The 20,751-nt window shown below is 45.3% G+C and overlaps 1 protein-coding gene across 2 annotated transcripts in view; it reads left to right on the plus strand.

Moving 5' to 3' along the window:
* The window catches only part of afap1 (actin filament associated protein 1), a 232,885-nt gene that overhangs the window by 138,979 nt on the left and 73,155 nt on the right, over window positions 1–20,751 (plus strand). For both annotated transcript variants that reach the window (XM_052009986.1, XM_052009989.1), the window contains exons 4-6: window positions 13,730–13,841; window positions 17,429–17,640; window positions 19,624–19,803. In XM_052009986.1, coding sequence (XP_051865946.1) covers window positions 13,730–13,841; window positions 17,429–17,640; window positions 19,624–19,803 — 504 coding nt within the window. The remainder of the gene's footprint in view (window positions 1–13,729; window positions 13,842–17,428; window positions 17,641–19,623; window positions 19,804–20,751) is intronic.

A 20,751-nucleotide genomic window follows, 5' to 3' on the forward strand; every position in this document is an offset into this window, starting at 1 on the left:
CTTATCTTTGACATCAGCTGAAATGTTTCTTGTGCATTTTCCAGCAGGGATCTTTGACATTAAGGGGTTATTGATTTACTGGGGTGTTCCTACTTTGTCTGGTTCAGCATTGGTGTAAGGACATAGAGCATAGAATAGTATGGCACATGAACAGTCCCTTCAGCCCATGATGTCTGTGCCGGTCAAGGTGCCCATCCAAACTAATCTAATCTGCCTGCACATGGTCCATATCCCTCCATTCCTTGCCTGTTCATGTGCCTGCCTAAATGCCTCTTAAATGTTGCTATCATATCTGCTTCTACCATATCCCCTGGCAGCAATTTCCAGGCACTTACCACTCTCAGCATAAAACGTCCTTTAAATTTTCCCCCTCTCACCTTAAAGCTATGCCCTATAGTTTTTAACATTTTCACCCTAGGAAAAAGATTCTATCTACCCTTTCTGTGCCTCTCATAATTTTATATTCTTCTGTCAGATCTCCCCTCAGCCTCCAATACTCCAGACAAAACAATCCATCTTTGTCTAACCTCCACTTATGGCTAATACTCTCTAATCCAGGCCACATCCTAGTGAACCTCTTCTGCACCCTCTCCAAAGCCTCTACATCATTCCTGTCATGCAGCAACCAGAACTGCACACAGTTTTCCAAATGAGGCTTAGCCAAAGTTCTATCCAACGGCAACATGACTTCCCAACTTTTAAATCATAGAATCACTGAACAGTACAGCACAATACATGGACCTTCGGCCCACAATGTTGTGCCGACCTTTAAACCTCGCCTAAGACTATCTAACTCCTTCCTCCCACATATCGCTCTATTTTAAATTTCTCCATATGCTTATCTAGCAACCTCTTGAATTTGACCAATGTACCTGCCTCCACCATCACCCCAGGCAGCGCATTCCATGCCCCAACCACTCTCTGGGTAAAAAACCTTCCTCTGATATCTCCCTTGAACCTCCCACCCATTACTTTAAAGCCATGCCCTCTTGTATTGTGCTTATACTCAACACACTGATCAATGAAGGCAAGTATTGCTATATTCCTTCTTCACCACCCTATCCACATGTGTTGCCACTTTCAGGGAGCTATGGACTTGCACTGCAAGATCTCTCTGTACATCAATGCTCCTAAGGGTCCTGCCATTTACTGTATGCTTTCCTTTTGCATTTGACCTCCCAAAGTGCCACACCTCACACTTGTCCAGGTTAACTCCATCTGCCATTTCACTACTTACATTTCCAACTGGAATAAATCCTGCTCAACCCTTTGGCAACCTTCCTAACTATCCACAACTCTGCCAATTCTTCTGTCTTCTATGGCTAAGCCAATTTTGAATCCAATTTACCAAGTCTCCATGGATCCCATGTGCCTTAATCTTCTGAATAAGGCTACCATTAGGGACCTTGTCAAAAGCTTTACTAAAGTCTGTGTCTACAACACCCATTGCCATGCCTCATCAATATCTTCATTACCTCCTCAAAAATCTCAATCAAGTTTGTAAGACATGACCTCCCCTGCACAACATCATGCTGACTATCCCTAATGAGTCTATGCTTTTCCAGATGCAAATAGATCCTATCCCTAAGAATCCTGTCCAGTAATTTCCCTACCATTGACGTAAGGTTCACTGGCCTTTAATTTCCTGTTTCATCTATATTGCCCTTCCTAAACAGAGGAACAACATTGGCTATTCCCCAGTCCTCTGGGACTTTGCTTGTGAATAAAGAGGATATAAAGATCTCTGTCAAGGCCCCGGTAATCTCCTCTCTTGCCTTTCTTAATGACTTGAGATAGATTACATCCGGCCATGGGGACTTATCCACCTTTATGTTCTTCAAGAGCCTCAACACTTCCTTTTTCTTGATGTCAACATGCCCTAGAAAATCAGCATACTCCACCCTGATCTCACTATCCTCCATGTCCTTATTCTCTTTTGTGAATATGTCCTTCTCTCTGGTTTCATGGTCCTTTTTAGCCCTCCTGATTCCCTGTTTAAGTTCTCTCTTATTTCCTTTATATTCATCAAGGCTCTGTCCAATTTCAGTTTTCTAAACCTTACACATGTTTCCTTTTCTTTTTTGACTAAATTTGCAACATCTCTTGTCACCCAAGGCTCCTGAACCTTGCCATCCTTGTCTTTATTCCTCACAGTAGCATATTGGTTCTGAATTCTCACCAGCTGGCCTTTAAACGACTCCAACATGACAAATGTGGACTTACCCAATAACAGCCACTCCCAATGTACTCTGCCCACCTCCTGCCTAATACTGTTGTAGTTGGCCTTTCCCCAATTTAGCACTTTATCCCTAGTTTTATCCTTATCCATAACTGCCTCAACACGTACAGAGTTATGTTCACTGCTCCCAAAGTGCTATCCCATTGCAACACCCTTTAAGCATTCCAGTTACACATTAACAATAAGACTGAATAGGCTGGGTTTGTTTTCCTTTGAGCGGAGGAGGCTGAGAGGGGACTAGGTTGAAGTATACAAATTATTAGGGCCATGGAGAGGATAGATAGTAGAAAATTCTTTCCCATAGCAGAAGTGTGTAAAATTAGAGGCCTATGTTTAGGTAAGGGGTAAGAGGTTTAGAGGGGATCTGAGGGAGATTTTTTTTTTAACTGGAGGGTGGTTGGAATCTGGAATGCACTGCCTGACTGTGTGGAGGAGCAAGGTACTCTCACATATTTGAGAAGTTTCTAGATGAGCACTTGAATCATCAAAGCATAGGAGGCTATAGTCCTAATGCTGGTAAGTGGGATTAGTTGATGTTGATGGTTGGCATGGACATGGTGGCCTGAAGGGCTTCTGTACTGCACAACTCTATAACTCAATTAACAGTCAAATTATTTTCCTATTTTCTTTTCTTTTACACTTCTGTTCTAACCTCTGTATTTGAAAATGCTAAAGGGAACTATCTGGATGTGACTTGGTCGTCAGGTTTCAGTTTTGGAGGTTAAAGCTTTTGCTTCACCAGCTATGTCAGTTCATTTGTACAAGTGTGCAAGTTGCACTTATAATGATAGTTATTTTGTTACTTTCTATAACAAGCAAAACTATGATTGCATTGAATGGAACCACCTGTGTTTATTGCTGCTGTGTGACCATTCATCATGTACTTCTGAGAACGTAAGAGTGGGAGTTAAGCCATTTCAGCCCCTTTGAGCCTGCTCTGCCATTCTACCTCAATACCATTTTCCTACCCTTTTCACAAATCCCTTGATTCCTCTAATATCCAGAAATCTATTGATCTGAATTTTGAATGCAGCCAACGACTGAACCTCCATTGCCCTCCAGAGTAAAGAATTACAAAGATTCATCACCCTTTAAGTAAAGAAATTTCTCCTCATTTCAGTCCTGTTGTGAAACAGATTCGAGGTCTTGAGGGACAAGGACTCTGAACACAGTCTTAGAGTTAAATGATTTATTTACAAAGACAAACGCGAGGAAAAGGTAACGGGGGCGACACACACACACATATACACACACGCGGGCGCGCGCGCGTGCACTGGTGATAGCGAGCGTGGGAAAATTGCAACAAGGGTAAACTACACACACACATGCACACACACACACACACACAACGAACTGGGTACAAACAATTAAGGAAAAACAATACGCTACCCGCCACCCCTTGACTCAGCACAGGCATGACTCCACACTACCAGTAATACTAACTTAGAATGCTCCTAACCCTGTCGAAGTGCACACCTTACCGGCGGTCCCTCCAGCATCGTTTCACGATTCCTCGGAGCAAACAAAAAGAGCGAACCAGGCATGTGTGGCACTCTTTATAGTGCTGGAGGGCTGGGGGGTCCAGCCCAGGTAGTTCAAAAAGGCCAGTGGCCCGGTGCCAGCAAGGACTAATCAATCATAGAAGGCCAATGGCCCGAGGCCAAGTACAAAGGTGCTTAAAGTGGCCAATGGTCAGGTGTGCACTGATGGGTGGGATGGAGCCAGGCCCTGATTGACAGTGGTGAGTCTTTCAATCAGGTACTGGGCAGTGCTGTCACGTGACAGCCATGGCCCTCCACAATACAATCCACCCCTTAAAAGTCACACCACCCGTCAATCATGGTGATAACTATTACTAAGCCTAGAACTATTTGTTAGTGTACAGTATTAATGAAGAGCAGACGTGCTCTTAATAACCTGGCAAGCGCAGCATAATATACAGATTGCGATGACAATGAGAATGAGAGCAGTCACTCAGTGGATGACAGTTGCCCACCATCGCCCCAGAGACCCAAACGGCCACCAGTTTCCTCATGAGGTGTCGTGCTGGAGGAGCTGGTCCCTTGCTTTTAGAATTTTAGCCACCAAGTCCTGAATGTGAGCAGCCAAGTGGGTGATGTTCCTTGACTCATCAGGGATAAATGTGCAGCACTCCTTACCAATCACTGCACAGGTACCACCATCCGCAGCAAGTAGGTAATCCAGGGCCATTTGATTCTGCAGGGCGACCATCCTGATGGCCATCAACTCAGCTGCCATCCACGCCAGGGCGTCTTTGGTATGTTGCAGTGCCACTGCCGTTTTGTTGGCCAGCGCCTCGAGCACATTGGCCATCTGGATGACCTCATGGGACAATCGGGCCATGCCATATGTGGGAAAGGCTATCATCCAAAACCTCTCTGCCTCTGTGATGGCCCTCTTGTCCTGGTGGCCGCTGTATGCCGGGTGCTCCCCAAGGTCATCTAAGGCATGGATATAGGGCACCACAAACGCTGGAAAGCAGCAACCGTACCAGTTCGTGGGGAGACACGGGTAGGCATGGTGGGCACAAATCCAGTGGGTCCCATTCAAAGTCCAGGGAGCCCCCAGCTTAGTGGCACCATCGGCAGTGGTCACTGAGGCACCTGGGTACCAGTTTCGCTCACGATCACTGTGGCCAACTGAAAGGGTGGAACCGTGCTCATTCGGGAGCCTGCCAGCATTAATTAGGCTTGCTCAGCAGCTGTGGAATGACCCTGAGAGTCGGTACTCGGGTGGAGGTCAAATTGTAGGGAGGGAAGTACCAGTTCCTGAAACACCCACCCCATCGGGGATCACTGGAGGAAATGTTATGTAGTGGTGAGGGGAGTGGTGGGGGACTGCCATTCACCCCCTCCCCCCAAACAGATATACCAAACCCCACAGGAGCGAAAAGTCTGTGTAAACAGTTCATTTGAAAGTCATCCAGCAGGATCAGCGTAAGTGGCAGAGCTTCATCGGCGTGTGCTGGGGTTCAGACGCAGATCTAGCAGTCTGATTTATTAGTGGTGCTGGCAAATTTGTAGGCGACTCTGAGGAAGCTGTTGGCAGACGTCCCGATGCCGATCATTGCGGTGAGCAGAAGGGATGACTGGAGTAGTGCCGTTGTCCTGTGGGGGGGTGGAGGCTCATTCTCGTCGGGTCAGGTGTTGGGTATGAAGACATGATAGGTTAGTGTGACCCACAGTCGTGATCCAACGGGTGTCCTCGGGACCGCGCGTGACTTCTTCCTTCTGAGGGGGACCCTGTGGCTGTCATACCCATACTCTCCCTGAGTCCTCGGTCTCAGGGGGTTCAGTGTCTTGCAAGTCGGGAGGTGGGAAGTGTGCCAGATGGCAGGACAGTGGGGACCCCTCTTGGCCAGTGGGCCGTGTATTCAGCTGATCAACGGCCTGCTGCAGCACACTCAACCACCCCTGCAGTGTGCAGGAGGGCATTAGTCCGCGTACTTTCTCTTTAAGCAGGCTGTTCATTCTCTCGATTAGGCCTGATGCCTGTGGGTTGTAGGGTATAGGGAACAGCCACGAGATCCCTGCCTCAGCATCCCAGTTCTGAACTTTGGCCCCCGCGAAGTGTGAGCCCTGATCGGATTGTACCTCCCATGGGACTCCATAGATGGAGGAGAGGTACTGCAATCCTTTGATGGTGCTGTTCTGGTCAGCCCTCTCACAGGGCACCGCCACCAGGACACTGGAGCATGTGTCCACCAACGTCAGGACGTACTGCTTTTTGTTTTAGCGTGGGAGTGGTCCAATATAGTCTATCTGCCATACGCGACCCGCTCCTGTGCCGCGGCGAATGTGACCCAGCGACCCTGCTGGCCAGCCTTGTGCTTCACTTGCTGGCAGATAGGGCAGTTAGAGACAGTGGTCTTACATTGATCCATTGTCAGGGCGACTCCAAATTGCTCTGCCCAACGCCGTGTACCGTTGGCTCCTAGGTGACCGCTCTTGCAGTGGGCCCACACAGCTAATGCACTGAGGTTGGGTTCATCCAGGGAGGTGGTGACACAGCATATTTGGCAGCCTGGTCCATAGCGGTATTATGTATAGCCTCCTGTGTATTTTTATGGGTCTGAGCATCCACGTGGTGGACTGAAATCTGTCTGTGGGTTACCTGATCCCAGATAACACGCCAGTGTCCGTGTCCCCAGAGGGGGCGTTCATGAATTTCCCACCTCATTTCATGCCACTGGGCCATCCACACCGCCATACTGTTGGCCACTGCCCAAGAGTCGGTATAAATGTGGACCGGCCCAGTGGTGTCCTGTAGGATAAGTGCTACTGCTGGCAGTTCAGCAAGTTGACTAGATCCACCCGCTCCCTCTTTGGTCAAAGTTTTCCCCATGGCGGGATGAAGTGCCGCCACTTTCCAATATTGCTTCCCCCCTTTCCAGCGGCTGCAGCCATCTGTAAACCAGGCATGCAATTTTTGTTTGGGGTCGAGGGAGTCAAAGAGTTGGCCCCAGGACATGGGGGAGGGCTAGATTTCAGGTATGTCTGGGGGTGGGCCCTGGGACTGTGGGAAGGACATGACCTGTTCGTGGAGGTGGCTAACTCCTTCCGGACCGGGTTTGGCTCGGTTGGCAATATATCACTTCCACTTCACTATAGAAGACCTCTGGGCTTGGCCCTCTTTGTGGGTGGAATCAGGGAACTTGACCCAACGCATTATGGGCAGGTGGGGGCGAAGGACAACAGAGTCAGTGCCAGTTTGGTGCATGGTGGCGAGGAGCACCAGGTAGCAGGCAAGCAGCTGGCGCTCAAAAGGGCTGTAGCGAGCAGCGGCTTCAGGTAAAGATTTGGTCCAAAAGCCGAGCGGGACTCTGCACCCTTGGACCTTCTGCCAGAGGCTCCATTTGGTAACCATCTCATTGGCGGAGACCTGTAACTCAAAGGTTACAGTGTCGTCCCGAAATCAATTTTCCCTTTCCATCCTCTGTAAATAACACAGTGCCACAAGGTCGATTCGAACAAATGCCTTTATTAGCAGTGCACCGCTAGGAGAATTCTCTTCAGCACTCACTAAGAGTCGCTTCCCGAGTTCTCCCCGAACAAAGGCATTTGTACAGGAATTGTCACGCACATCCCATGCAAATGGCACCGCAAGTTTCGGTCAAGCTATAGAGATCCCGAGACAGCTATCACACCTTTTGTCTTAGTATAATTGAGTTATAATCAAGGCTTTCAAAGGCAGGTATCACCCTTCATTGTTCAGACCAAGTCTTCACCTCGATGTTAATTACACTCAGTATCGCCACCGTCTGACATATCGGAATGGTTCGTTACCCGAAACAAAGGCAGTTAACATACTTAACATTCCGACCTAACTAGTGGGTCAGCAGCTTGCTAGTCCTTGTTAAAGAAATATAAATGCGTATATATATATTTTGTTTGCCAGTTATAGGTATGGTTGCAATTCTTAACCCTTCACTTCCTCAACAGGTGGCGGGGAGCAAGTGGCAGTGCTTGCTCAACAGCTTGCTTTGCTGTTTCAAAGGCAGCCTGTTGTTCGGGTCCCCATGAGAAGGTGGCTTTCTTCCAAGAGACCCTATAGAGTGGTCTAAGGAGCATGGTGAGGTGGGGTATATGCTGCCACCAATAGCCTAGAGGCCCACGAAGCTCTGGGTGTCAGTTTTATTGGAGGGGACTACAAAATTTAAAATTTTATCCTGGCAGCCTCGAGGATATGTCGCTGGCCTGAGTGCCATTGTATCCCGAGGAACAGGACATTCTGGCTGGGACCTTGTACTTTATCCATATTCATGACCCAGAGAGGTGATTAGTATATCAAGAGCCTCTGAGACAAGAGCCTCCTCCCTTGTAGGAGGATGTCGTCGATGTAATGAGCAGTTGACACCTCTGGAGGGAGTTGAATGCCTTGCAAATCTAGGGAGATTAAACCATGACAGATCATAGAACTGTGAACGTAGCCTTGGGGCAGACGGCAAAATGTGTATTGTCTCCCATCCCAGGTGAATGCAAATTGATCCTGGGAGCTGTGATGGAGGGGGATGGAAAAGAATGCATTGGCCAAATCCACAACTGCATACCATGGGTTATCTGGATGCCTCGCAATATCCTTGACCAGAGTGACTATGTTGGGCACGGTGGCAGTGAGGGGGTAGGTGGGCAGACTTATTAAGGTGTCTGTAGTCCACTGTCATGCACCACGTCCCATTCTTTTTGTGGATGGGCCAGACGGGACTGTTGAAGGGAGAGGCTGCAGGTCGGATGACTCCCTCCCGCAGCAGGGCTTGGACAGCCTCAGTGATGTCTTGGTGTCCCCCTGCACTCTGTACTGTTGGCTACAGACGACCTTGGGGGGGGGGGGGTTGGGGGGTGGAACAACAATTGGTTCCCATTTGGCTGCCCTGACTACTACAGGAGCCCATGCGACTCCAAAGGTGAACTTGCCCCAATTGGTATGAAGGGACTGTCCCTTTAAGACATTGATCCCTAGGATGTACTCAGGCGAGGCCGCTATTAAAACAGTTACGGGTTGAGGAGGTTGGTTCCCGATGGCCATGCGGACCGTGACTTCCCTCGCGGGCAAAAGGGAACCCCCCAACCCCTCTATCTGCACCTGTGCCCCCTTCCACCCGGCGGGGTTGCCCGGGATGATGGTGTGTTGGGCACCCATGTTGACTAGTGCCATCCACCTTTCCCCAATGTACCGCTACGGGTATATGTGACCTCAGGTCCCCCGGGCGGGGGAGGGCGATGGAACAAATGTGCCGGGAACCCCGGCCTTCATCCTATGGGAGGGGGATGGAGGTCTGCCACCCCGTGGGTAAGGGTTTCTGCTGGCGGAAGTGGGACATTTCCTGTCTCAGCAGGTCCACGAGCTCAGCCCTGAGGGCAGGGGAGAACGTTTCGAGTGGGGGAGGGGCGGAGGCAGTGTCAGTGTCGGCTGGGGCAGCCCACGTGGTCCGGCAGTTGGGGGCACCCCCTGTGTTGGGATTGGTCCCGGGGTGGCTGTGGGTCTTCCCCTGACCGGACTCCCCCCCACAGAGTTCTTTCCACCGCACATAGAGGATAGAGGTTGGGACCCCATGTATGTTGGCGCGGTCCACCCCTGCGCGCAACAGGTCCAGGTATAACTGCGCGTGAAATGAGGGGTTGCGTCTCCAGCCTTCATCTCCATTCTATGGGCCTGGGTGGGCACCGCCCGCTGCAAGAACTCCAGACCCTCCAGGAGGGTAATGGTGTCCCGTACGGTCTTCCCACTGGCCGGTCCCATGAGGGGCAGGACCACTGGCCTCAACCCAGGGTGCATGGTGGCGACCAGGTATCCCACTAGCACGCTGGTCAACCTGGTATTTTCTAAAAACTTGCGATCGCCGGCCCTCTCATAAATGACGGTCACCAGCACCCATTCCCTATTGATCCTGGTGCCCTCACTGACCATGCTCCATTGCAGTCGCCCATATAAATCCCATTCAAGGAGGGTAGGGTACCAGACCCTCACGGCGGTCACTACCCGATCCTACAGGGTAGTGTCGTCCCCAGTCCCTCCTGGTGGCGCCCGCTGGGCATTGTTAATGCTCTGTTGGTCAGAGAAGCTCCCCAGGGTGCTCGCTTCCTGGTGAGAAAGGCTCACGTTGGGGGCCCCCTCATCCCACAGTCTGAGCAGACATGTGGCCAGGTGCTCGCCTGGCCGCTGGCGGTACCGATCCTCCAGCTGGATCAGCTCTTTGATGGAGAAATCCTGGGTCTCTGTAGTCTCGGAGGGACCACGAGCACTTCCCCCACTGGTGGCCTCATCCCCGTCCCCCTCCCTCCGTGGCAGACCTGGGACTGTGTGGTGATGGGTCGGGCATGCAGGGGTTCGGCTGCATAGGGGGGAGGGTGGGTGTGATGAGACCCAGGCTCCTCAGGCACTCCCCTCCTCGTCATTATCCATCCATATATACCCATGTCCCAGCCATGCGTCCAGCTTGTCGCCGCGCCGGACCAGGGCTCGTATTTTGAGCGGGTCCAGCTGCCAGCCAGATGAGCGGGCTGCCTGTGCCTGCTGCAGTTGGATCAGCCTGCAGACGACCTTGGTACCTCTGACCTCGAGATCGTTGGCTCGGGTCTGGGCAGCCTGGACTGCCTCCTGCAGCGTACAGCAGCGCTGCTGGAGCATCTCTATCTCCTTGTCTTTCTGGAGACATGTATCCTGTATCTGGCCAGTAATCCTGACCTGGCGTCTCAGGAGGGACGCAAACAGCCAGAAGGCATCCCTTTGACTCCCTTTGGCCTTGGGGAAGCCTGACCTCTGGAGTAGGGCGACCACGTGGTGCCCCAGTTTCTCACCACGGGGGTCTAACTGCTCGGCCTAGTCCACTGCTTTACTGTGGTCCGCCAGCATGCTGGCCAAGCTCCCAAATCCCTCAATCTCATTGGTCCATCTGGGAATCCTATCCTCGGTGCCTGCACTGGCTCTCTTGCCCCTATTCCAGAACATCCCTCCCCGCGTCTGTGTTCAGCCAAGACCTTCGAGACCCTGCTCGCAGCCCTAATTGTTGTGAAACAGATTTGAGGTCTCGAAGGACAAGGACTCTGAACACAGTCTTAAAGTTAAATGATTTGTTTACAAAGACAAATGCCGGGAAAAGGTAACAGGGGCGACATACACATAATGCACACTGGTAATAGCGAGTGTGGGAAAATCACAACAAGGGTAAACTACACACACACACACACACACACACACACACACACACACACAACGAACTGGGTACAAACAATTAAGGAAAAACAATACGCTACCCGCCACCCCTTGACTCAGCACAGGCACGACTCCACACTACCAGTAATACTAACTTAGAACGCTCCTAACCCTGTCGAAGTGCACACCTTACCAGCGATCCCTCCAGCATTGTTTCATGATTCCTCGGAGCAAACAAAAAGAGCGAACCAGGCACGTGTGGCACTCTTTATAGTGCTGGAGGGCTGGGGGGTCCAGCCCAGGTAGTTCAAAAAGGCCAGTGGCCTGGTGCCAGCAAGGACTAATCAATCACAGAAGGCCAATGGCCCGAGGCCAAGTACAAAGGTGCTTGAAGTGGCCAATGGTCAGGTGTGCACTGATGGGTGGGGTGGAGCCAGGCCCTGATTGACAGTGGTGTGACTTTCGACCAGGTACTGAGAAGTGCTGTCATGTGACAGCCACGGCCCTCCACAATACACCTACCCCTTATTTTGAGACTGTGACCCATGGTTCCAGACTTCTCAGCCAAAGGAAACATTCTCCCCTTATCTACCCTGTTGAGCCCTCTAAGAAAATTGTAAGTCTCAATGAGGTCATCTCTTATTCTTCCGAACTCTGGAGAACAGAGGCCTAGCCGACTAAATCTCGTCAGATGTGAGACTTGCCATTCCAGAAACAAGTTTGGTGAATCTTCACTGCACTGCCATTGTAGCAAGTATATTGTTTTTTCCCTTTAATTTTGAATCATTATTTTTTCATCTGTATCTTTTTTGTGCCATTGCTATGGCCTGGCTAACCTTTGTGGAAATTATTGGGCATATTTTATAATCTGAGCCTTAAGAGAAGGTTATCTATGGTCTATGGGATAAGGGATGAAGGACTTCAGCTAAATTAAGGGCAATCCTTGCCCCCATCACCTTCTCAGATGCTGGTGAAAATCCAGGAACCCATGTTTAAATTACTAAGGTGCAAACTACAAGTAACCACTGGATTGAAGTATTCTAGGATTTAACAATGTCAGAAGGGGAAAGGCAGAGTTGTATTTCAGTGGATAAGAGGAGGGAAAGAGGTTTGAAATGAGTTAAATGGGGTTGATTGTGCACAGGGCTGCAGAAGGGCTACAGAACTTCTTGGCACACAGGATCCCAAGAAGACTTAATCAGGAGATACCTGCACTCTGACAGAGTCTGTCCCAGGTTTCCTACTTTAACTTAGTATTCAGGGTTTATCTTGGACAATAAGTGTGTGCTTGCTTTTGTGGGTAATTTTACTTCAGTCTATGATACTCTGAATGAAAAAAGCATTCAATTTTTGGTGTGATCATATTTGCTTATATTCTTCTCAACTCCAGATACCACACATTAGGATCTTAGATAACAGTCTTGGTAGGGGAAGAAACTAATGTGTGATAATTCCAAAGGAATGGACTGATCAAAGTGGGCTGTGATATGGAGGGCAAACATCTAGGAATCTTTGAGGAGCAATCAAGGGCATCTTAACCCATTGCAAACTTTGTCAAGGCTGAGAGACATGGCTCTAAGAGGTGACAGGCCAAGGTGAAGGAAACGTACTGCCTTGTGCAGGCATGGGCCTGCAGGCAGGTGATACAGGGCATGGCACCTGACCTCTTCCTAATTGCCTACTGAACATAGAGCTTTATGAGGTGTTGGAAGTGGGGCAGGGATAGGTATGGCATTGTAGCATTTTACATCATCCTACAGGACAGTTCTGCAGCATACCTATAAGAAGCAGCTTTCAAATTGCAGGTAACAATTATTCATTGCTGTCCATGCAAATGTGCGACCAGCACATTTATGGGTTGGAAGATTCTGTGACACCCTTAACTGCAGCCATTTATGAACCTTCATAATGATTCTGCCTGCTGTTAACTGTGTAGTTCAGGCAGTTGTTTCTAGCCTAGATGGAATATACCATGACCATTAGAAATCTGGTGGAAATAATGAGCTGTCCTGATAATACGCAGGTTTAACTCAAATGTTTTTCTGCAGTAAACAAGTACTTGTGAAAAATGAAGATAGATGTAATTCCTACAGTGATGTTAATGTGAGGAGGGACTGAGAGCAGAAGGAACTGAATGCTTTGTACCGCCCTGTACATTATTGTGTAGCCAGTTAGAGAGAGGCATCTGAAGGGCCATTGGGAATAGCCTGCACATTTGCCTTGACTGCTTTGGAATGCTGTGTAGTATAGATAGCAGTAAGAAGAAGAGAAAAAGAAATGACAAGTCGACATTCCGAAAACAGACATTTATTTATTTAACTGAACTGAGCTTGAAAAAATGAAAAACTCAATTTCATCTTCCAAGTGTTCCTCCCAGTTTGGGCAAATGTCCAGTTAATCTCCCATCCACTTTATTATCTTGAGTAAGTTTAGTAGTTGAAGTGTTTTGATTTTCAGGTCTTCCTTTTTTAGTATTTTTATTCTATTTTCTCTCCCTCCCTTGTCTTTTACAAGATCGTTTGGTCAAATATTTAGCTATCAGATGGAGAAAACAGAACTTTTCATTTAATCAATATGTCACCTACTGAAGCTTTTGGACAAAATTGTTGATTCAGATTAAGTAATACATATTTGACATGTGTCCAATGATAATTGAACTGGGTTCAACATTAATTATAAATGTGATTTTTGTAAAACCAGACTTACTGTAGTTAATGTTCTATTGAAAGGTATTTCTGCAACTTTCAGCAAACAGCAAGTGATTGTTGAAGGGAATCTGTCTGTGCTAGGCTAATAAATATTATATATGTCCTTTAGCCATTAGATAACAGTCCACCACCATTGCCAACTTCTTCCTTGCCTGAAGGATATTATGAGGAAGCAGTGCCACTGAGTCCAGGAAAAGCTCCAGAATACATCACCTCTCGAGGTAAACCTAATTACAGTAAGGAGTCAAAATGAGCACATATTTCTGAAATGCTGCACTTAATTGTTTGAGGATTGAATAAATTTGTATATAAAAAAGAAATATTTACTTTGCCCTTTATTCAACAAATGTGCACCAGTATTCTACCACAAATACAGATGTGAAAGTACAGGAATATACAGTAGCTCCAACTGTACTCAAACATGTTAAGAAATATTTGAGTCCTGCATATGCTGTAGAAATGCTTCATTTTATCTAAAGAGGGTTTTTTATGTAAGTTTAATTTTGTAATAATTAAGTAGAATATTAGTTGATAGCCCGGCTATTATACCAAAATCAGTAAACTTATGGTAGCTATATAGAAAGTGATGCCTCCTGTGAAAAATTCACAAACGTGCAGCAAAAGTACCTCAGGCTCTAAATACAGTAATATAATAGCTGAAAATGCACTGAAGTTATTTCACAATGTATTGGGATCTCACGTCAAAATTCAATTGGCATCATAAACACTGAAAATGAGATTAGTAAACTGCAATTGTTCCTCAATATTCATTATGTGTATGTACCAGACATGGTTATTATCGCTGAGTTGGCTATTGAAATTTCAAAACTCCTCTCCTTCCTTCTGTGTATTTTGCATATTTTATCATTGGAACAAAAAACTTGCTCTCACATTTAGTTTATTGAAGGTGCATTTTAAAAATAGCAGTGATGAAATTTGATACTTATAATCTTCAGATTAAATTGCATCATGATCACATATTTTTTTAAAAACTGCAGCACATTGAGTTTCTGTTGTCAGGCATCTAGCTTGATAACAGTGGGCTGAATAAGCTTTCTCTGATGAAAGGCCATTGACCAAAAACTTTTCCCTTCTCTATAGGTGCTGCCTGACCTTCGAGGTATTCAAGCATTTTCTGTTTTCATTTTAGTATAGTTTGGTGATTGGGTTCTCCCTTAAAATAACTAATCAAGTATCACAGAGGTCTCATTTTCTCTGATCTTTGGTGACAACATAAAGTAATACTAGATAACTAGTGCAGTGATGCTATTTGATAGATTCTGATAAATTAAGTGAATGGCAGATAGAATGTGGTTAAATGTAACTTAGTGTATATTGAAACGCAAATAAGAGATGATTTGTTTATTTTCAAAAACCATAGATGTTTAAGATTTGAATAAGATTAAAGCTGAAATAGTTTTAATCTTGTACAAATCATAATCGAGTCTATGTTTCAACTGTGGGGTGATTTTGAAAATGACTTCTCGTGGCAGAGAGCTTTAACAGTCAAACTTGAAAATCTGGTCACATATTGTGGACAAAACTTGACTATTTGTCTCTTAATCTTCATTCACAAAGCAAAATGAAATTAATATACAGTGCCTCTGTATCTTCTACAAATCCTAAGCCATTTCCCATAAGCAAGAAAGAGTAAATTATATCAAAAGGCATTTCCACTTTTTGTTATATATAAACAGCAAGAGGAGTTTCTCTATCAAAATTCAGCAGCTTAAAAATAGACAAGATATTGATCATAAAAATGACAGTAGTATTGTGCTGCAGTTCTGGAAATGTCTGATTTTGAAGTGAACAGAAATAGCTTTCAGCTTTAATTTATATTTGTAATGCTAGGAATAGCAACAAAACTTTAACCACCCAAGTTGTGAACAGATACCCCTCACCTCGAAACAAAGGAGCTGCCTGTGAAAAGGCCATGCAAGTTGTGAGTTCTCTCCGATTTGCCCAATAATTTCAGAAACCTAAGATCTATCCTAAGACCTCTGTTTACAGTGAAAAACATTTGATACTTTTGCCAGAAATATCTTCAGTCATAAATGGTGAATAGTTCTGTCTAATATTACTTTGAGAGGTGTATCATTGACTGTATTTTTGTTGGGATAGAGTCAAGTCCCATAGCCCCACACAGGTCAAAGAAATAGTCCTATGGGACTTGGCATTGAGTTCTGCAAGCTCTGTAAAATTGGACCTTTTAATCATTTGAGCCAGTTATTTCAAATCTGAAGTTATCATGGCCATCAATCCTCCTTGCCTTGATCTACGACAATTAACTAATTTATCCCTTTTTAAAATCTTTAAAAATGTTCACGTTTAAAGTAAACTGTACCTCTAGTTCTAACATTTCTCCCCCAAATATTTAAATACCATTGAGAACTACAATGAATCAATCAATGAAGTTCTGGCTTCATTCTCCTGACACTGCTTTTCAAAGGCCAAACCCCTTTGCTTACTTTGACCACTGCTGATCTGAGATGTGTTTTGAGGTGCCCTGGCATCAAATGGCTGTGATTAGCCTGCCTGCTGATGGAAAAGTAGGTGAAACCTGGTCTTGTGGAGCATCAATGACTTCTGTAATGGAGGGTCAATCAACAAGTTGTGATATATAACATATATCAACAGCTAAGGACTGGAATGATACTTAGGCTGGCTAAAAAGTTCAGAGTGAACATGACCCTCACTTCCACTCTGAGATCAATCCAGGCAATGAGTAAGCTTGCACATGAAGCTTGATGAGTTCTCAGATGGGAGCCAGGACAGACTGTGGAAGTATTGCATTATAGGCATTACACCTTTGAGAAGTGTAGATAACAGCATGACTCCCTGAGAAGCCTAGTTGGATAGGTTATTGGGGATGCTGAGCCCTTGTATATATGCATCTGCAGTCTGGTCCTCTTGGTGCCTACAGTGGCTAGGAGGTATGTTCTGAAGGCCTGTGACATCCAATAAGAAGGCTGTTAGACCTAATGATATGACCACTGTAGTCAATTTTGGTGGCAGCAAAGTGATTGAAGATACAAGGAAGGCTCACCTTCAGTGTGAATAGCATGCAGAGTAAGCTGTCAGCATGCATATTGCATCAATGCAGCAAATTAATGCAGGTTTCATGTGACTGGCTCTTCAAGCAATGTTGCTTCTCAGACTTCAATGTTAAAAAAATGCTAATTCATTTGTTGGTTAATAGCAACTGATGTGATTCAGACCATTTTGGTTGAAAATCTTGCTGAAGGAGAAGTTTGGGCATTGAACTAATGTTGACAATATTTGGATGAGTTTGATGCTGGAAAACTATGAGCCAACATGAAAATCTTGTCAAAAATTGAGCATAGAATATAGTGACATTCAGAAATGTATGCAAAATTGCTTTACTGCTGTTAACGTGGTTTCTAAACTTTGCAAAATGCCTTTCATTTTGACTTTACGTAAATGAATTTCTAGGTCACCATTTTATGAATAGAACATGATAATTGGACAAAAAAGCTTGTTCTAATGTCAATCATCTATATGTCTTTAAGCATATCAAATTCAGATAAGCATCAGAATAGAATTCTGGGTGCTATGAATTAACATGTATCATTTACTCTACTTCCAGGAGACTGAAACTAAGTTCATGTCCAATGCTGGTATTTCTAAGGATGCTACAAAGTTTTCAGCTATAAAATAATTAAAAGTTAAATCATTTAGCTATGGAGTTAGGTAGGGCAGGTTATGCTTTAATGTATTAGCAATTAAAAACAGACTGTTAGTGATAAACTCTATTGACCTCATTTTCCTGCATTCTCTTTTCTTACAGACTATGATTCAGATGCCATGAGCAGCTCCTATGAATCATATGATGAAGACGATGAGGATGGGAAGGGAAAGAAACTGAGGCATCAATGGCCATCTGAGGAAGCCTCAATGGACTTGGTGAAAGATGCGAAGATCTGTGCTTTTCTTCTGCGCAAGAAACGTTTTGGACAGTGGACAAAACAATTCTGTGTGATTAAAGACAACAAACTATTGGTATGGTTATTTTGTTTTTATTTTGATAGTGAATGCCTTCCAGTTTTTCGCTCTTGACTGCTTAGTGACCAAGTGTGAAGTGCTGGTGAGAAAGTGGTAGATATGTTTCGAGGCTTTTAATATCGATACTGTACCAGATCCCATAAGGTGTTCTGGAATGAACCAGAGTCTCCTTCCCCTTGGATTGAAATAGGCTGACAATGCATTGCGTTAATCAAGCAGGTTAGACTTGACTTGCTTTTTTGGATAAGATATGACTAGACAATTTTCCACACAGTTAAGTGCCTGTGCTGTGACTGTAACAAACTCCTCTACTCTCCTTTTTATGTCAAGAGTTTAGCTTAATGCATATAGCTTAATGCCATTGTTTACGCTAGTCCAGTTGTAAGGTTATAGTTTGCAGTAATATATAATAATGCTATTGTATAGGGCTCAAAGCACCTCGTGTATCCTCAGTTATGATCTGTTAAATCCGAAAAGATCTCAAAGATTGAGAAAAGGTGCATTTCAATCTTTTACATTGAGCAAAATGAGCCCAGTGAGCTGCAGGGCAGCTGGATTAGGTGAGCTCACATTGCAGCTTGATTCACCACCTCGACTGGACCTGAATGACTCGTCTAGTTTCTCACTGGCTATTTTATTGAAAATCCCTGTGGCTATGCTGAAACTCTCCTTTTGCCCAATGGTGACCTTTCTGGCCACGAAAAACCACCTCTTCTTTGCCACAGATGCCTGACCATATTTCATAACCTAAAAGGAGGTCATTTGGTCTTTCAAGCATGTGCCATCTCACAGAGAAAATCCTATTTCCCCAAGTAAATGAAAATCAGAAAAGCTGCTGATGCTGGAACTCTAAAATAAAAAAACAAACTGAAAATGCTGGAAATATTCAGCAGGCCAAGCTGTATCTGTGAGAAGAGAAACAGTTAACACTTTGAGTCGTAGACTCTTCACCTGTTCTGCCAAAGGGTCTTCAATCTGAAACGTTAATTCTATTTCTCTTCCCACAAATGCAGCCTGACCTGCTGAGTATTTCCAGCATTTTCTGATTTTATTTCCCATTTCAGCACTAATTTTCCCAATAATCTATTCTCTCCACATTCCCATTAATTCTATCACCTACCTATACTATGGGCGGCTTAACCAGTTAACCTATGAATCCACACTTCTTTGACATGTGAGCACCCACCACTGTGTTGATGCACAGCATCAATTAGTGCATTTGAATGGGGGGGGCTTAATTATGCAAATGAGGGGAAATACCTCCCAAGAAGTCATTCCAATTGCATTGGGAACATGTATCCATACCTTGTGTTAAGGATCAGTGAATAACAATCAAGATTTTGAGCCATGGTTGATATTCCCTTCCTAATCACAGAAGACGAGACCAAATGGAGGGGCCTCAACTCTCCAAGGTAGTTCAGGCAAGATCTGGAACCTTTGGATCCATGTTCCATTGCAACATGGCTATTCCACTTGATCCATTGACATGGTCTATTGTCTACAAAGGCTATTTCAACCTGGTTTAACTGAAACAAATAGTTCTCACATTCCAGGGGCTCTCACTACTGTCTTCAAGGTTCCACTTTCTCCATCCAAGCTGGGCCTCATATTGACCCTTGGCATCATATCATTGACAAGCTGAATTTCTGCAGGATGCTGTTACTTCTGGTAGTCTGCAGGGTCATTCCCCTGCTCTCCCTCAGATACTATATTTTCAACCATGAGTATAACTCTTACCTCTCAGGAGATACCTTATCTTCAGGATCAGTAAAGAATTAGCAAATTCTTCTATAAAGACAAGCAAGTTCCTCTGTGATTCTAGTGCTGTAACCAGTATTTACAATACCATGATATTGCTCTGTTTTAGGAAGTGGTTGCAATACTTCTGTGGGATGTACACATTCACTATGTTGATCATGATACTCTGAAATTATTATGCAGAAGTTATTAATGATTTTGGGATTTAATGTTTGATTTTAGTGCTACAAAAGTTCAAAAGACCATCAGCCTCAGATGGAATTACTGCTGACAGCCCACAATGTGTCCTATGTTCCCAAAGACAGCAAAAGGAAAAAACATGAACTACGAATCACCCAGCAAGGAGCAGATATGTTGGTATTGGCTGTGCAAAGCAAAGAGCAAGCAGAGGAGTGGCTGAAGGTAGGAATGCATGCAAAGTGCAGATAGCTTGTCGGCCTATAGGAAATGTTAATCTTTTGCAGCTCTCCTGATCTTTTGTCATAATTGGCAAAATCAGCAGAAGCTGCATTGGAGGTGGAAGACTCTACCAGTTTCCTGCTCAATGATACACCAAGAGATTATAGAGAGCCCGGTGAAAATTGTGGGCCTTTGGTTATTGTGTGTGGGGCTTGAGAGAATGTGGCAAACATTTAAAGCAAAGCATGATTCTGGGATTTTCTTCTGATTTTGTTTTTAACTACAAGCAAAATGGGGGGAAAATACTGCATGTTCACCTGTCTCAATATTGACAGGAGTTTGTTTCAAGGAATCATAGAATCACACAGCATGGAAATGGGCCCTTTGGCCCATCAAGTTCATGCCAACCATTAAGCCATTTACATAAATCTTACACTTACTCCATTTATTTTTCTCACATTCCCTTGAATTCGCTCCCACATTCCTCCATTCACCTGCAGGCAACTTAGGGGCAATTTAGAGTGGCCAGTTAACCTACCAATCTGTACACTTTTTTGGATGTGGGAGGAAACCAGAGTTCCCAGAGAAAACCCACGTGGTCACAGGGTGAATATGCAAACTTCACACATAGAGCACCAGATTCAGGAGTGAACCCAGTCACTGGAACTATGAGATAGCAACTCCACTAGCTACATCACACTTGTTCTAATGAGAGTTTGTGCTGAAAAGAGACCAGTTTCTCAGTCTGCCTTGCATTGAGGTCATGCCCCATGGGTGGTTAGGATTTGGAATGCTGACAGCATGGTCGAAGCAGCTTTAGAAGTAGTTTTTAAAGAGAATTGGATAAGTACTAGGAAGAGAAATTGGAAACATATGGAGGAAGAGCAAGGAAACGCACTGACTAGAGTTGCCCCACCCCTTTTTTATTAATCTTTTGGGATGCAGGGGTGA

The sequence above is a fragment of the Pristis pectinata genome, chromosome 2 (assembly GCF_009764475.1).
Source record: "Pristis pectinata isolate sPriPec2 chromosome 2, sPriPec2.1.pri, whole genome shotgun sequence".
Lineage (NCBI taxonomy): Eukaryota > Metazoa > Chordata > Chondrichthyes > Rhinopristiformes > Pristidae > Pristis > Pristis pectinata.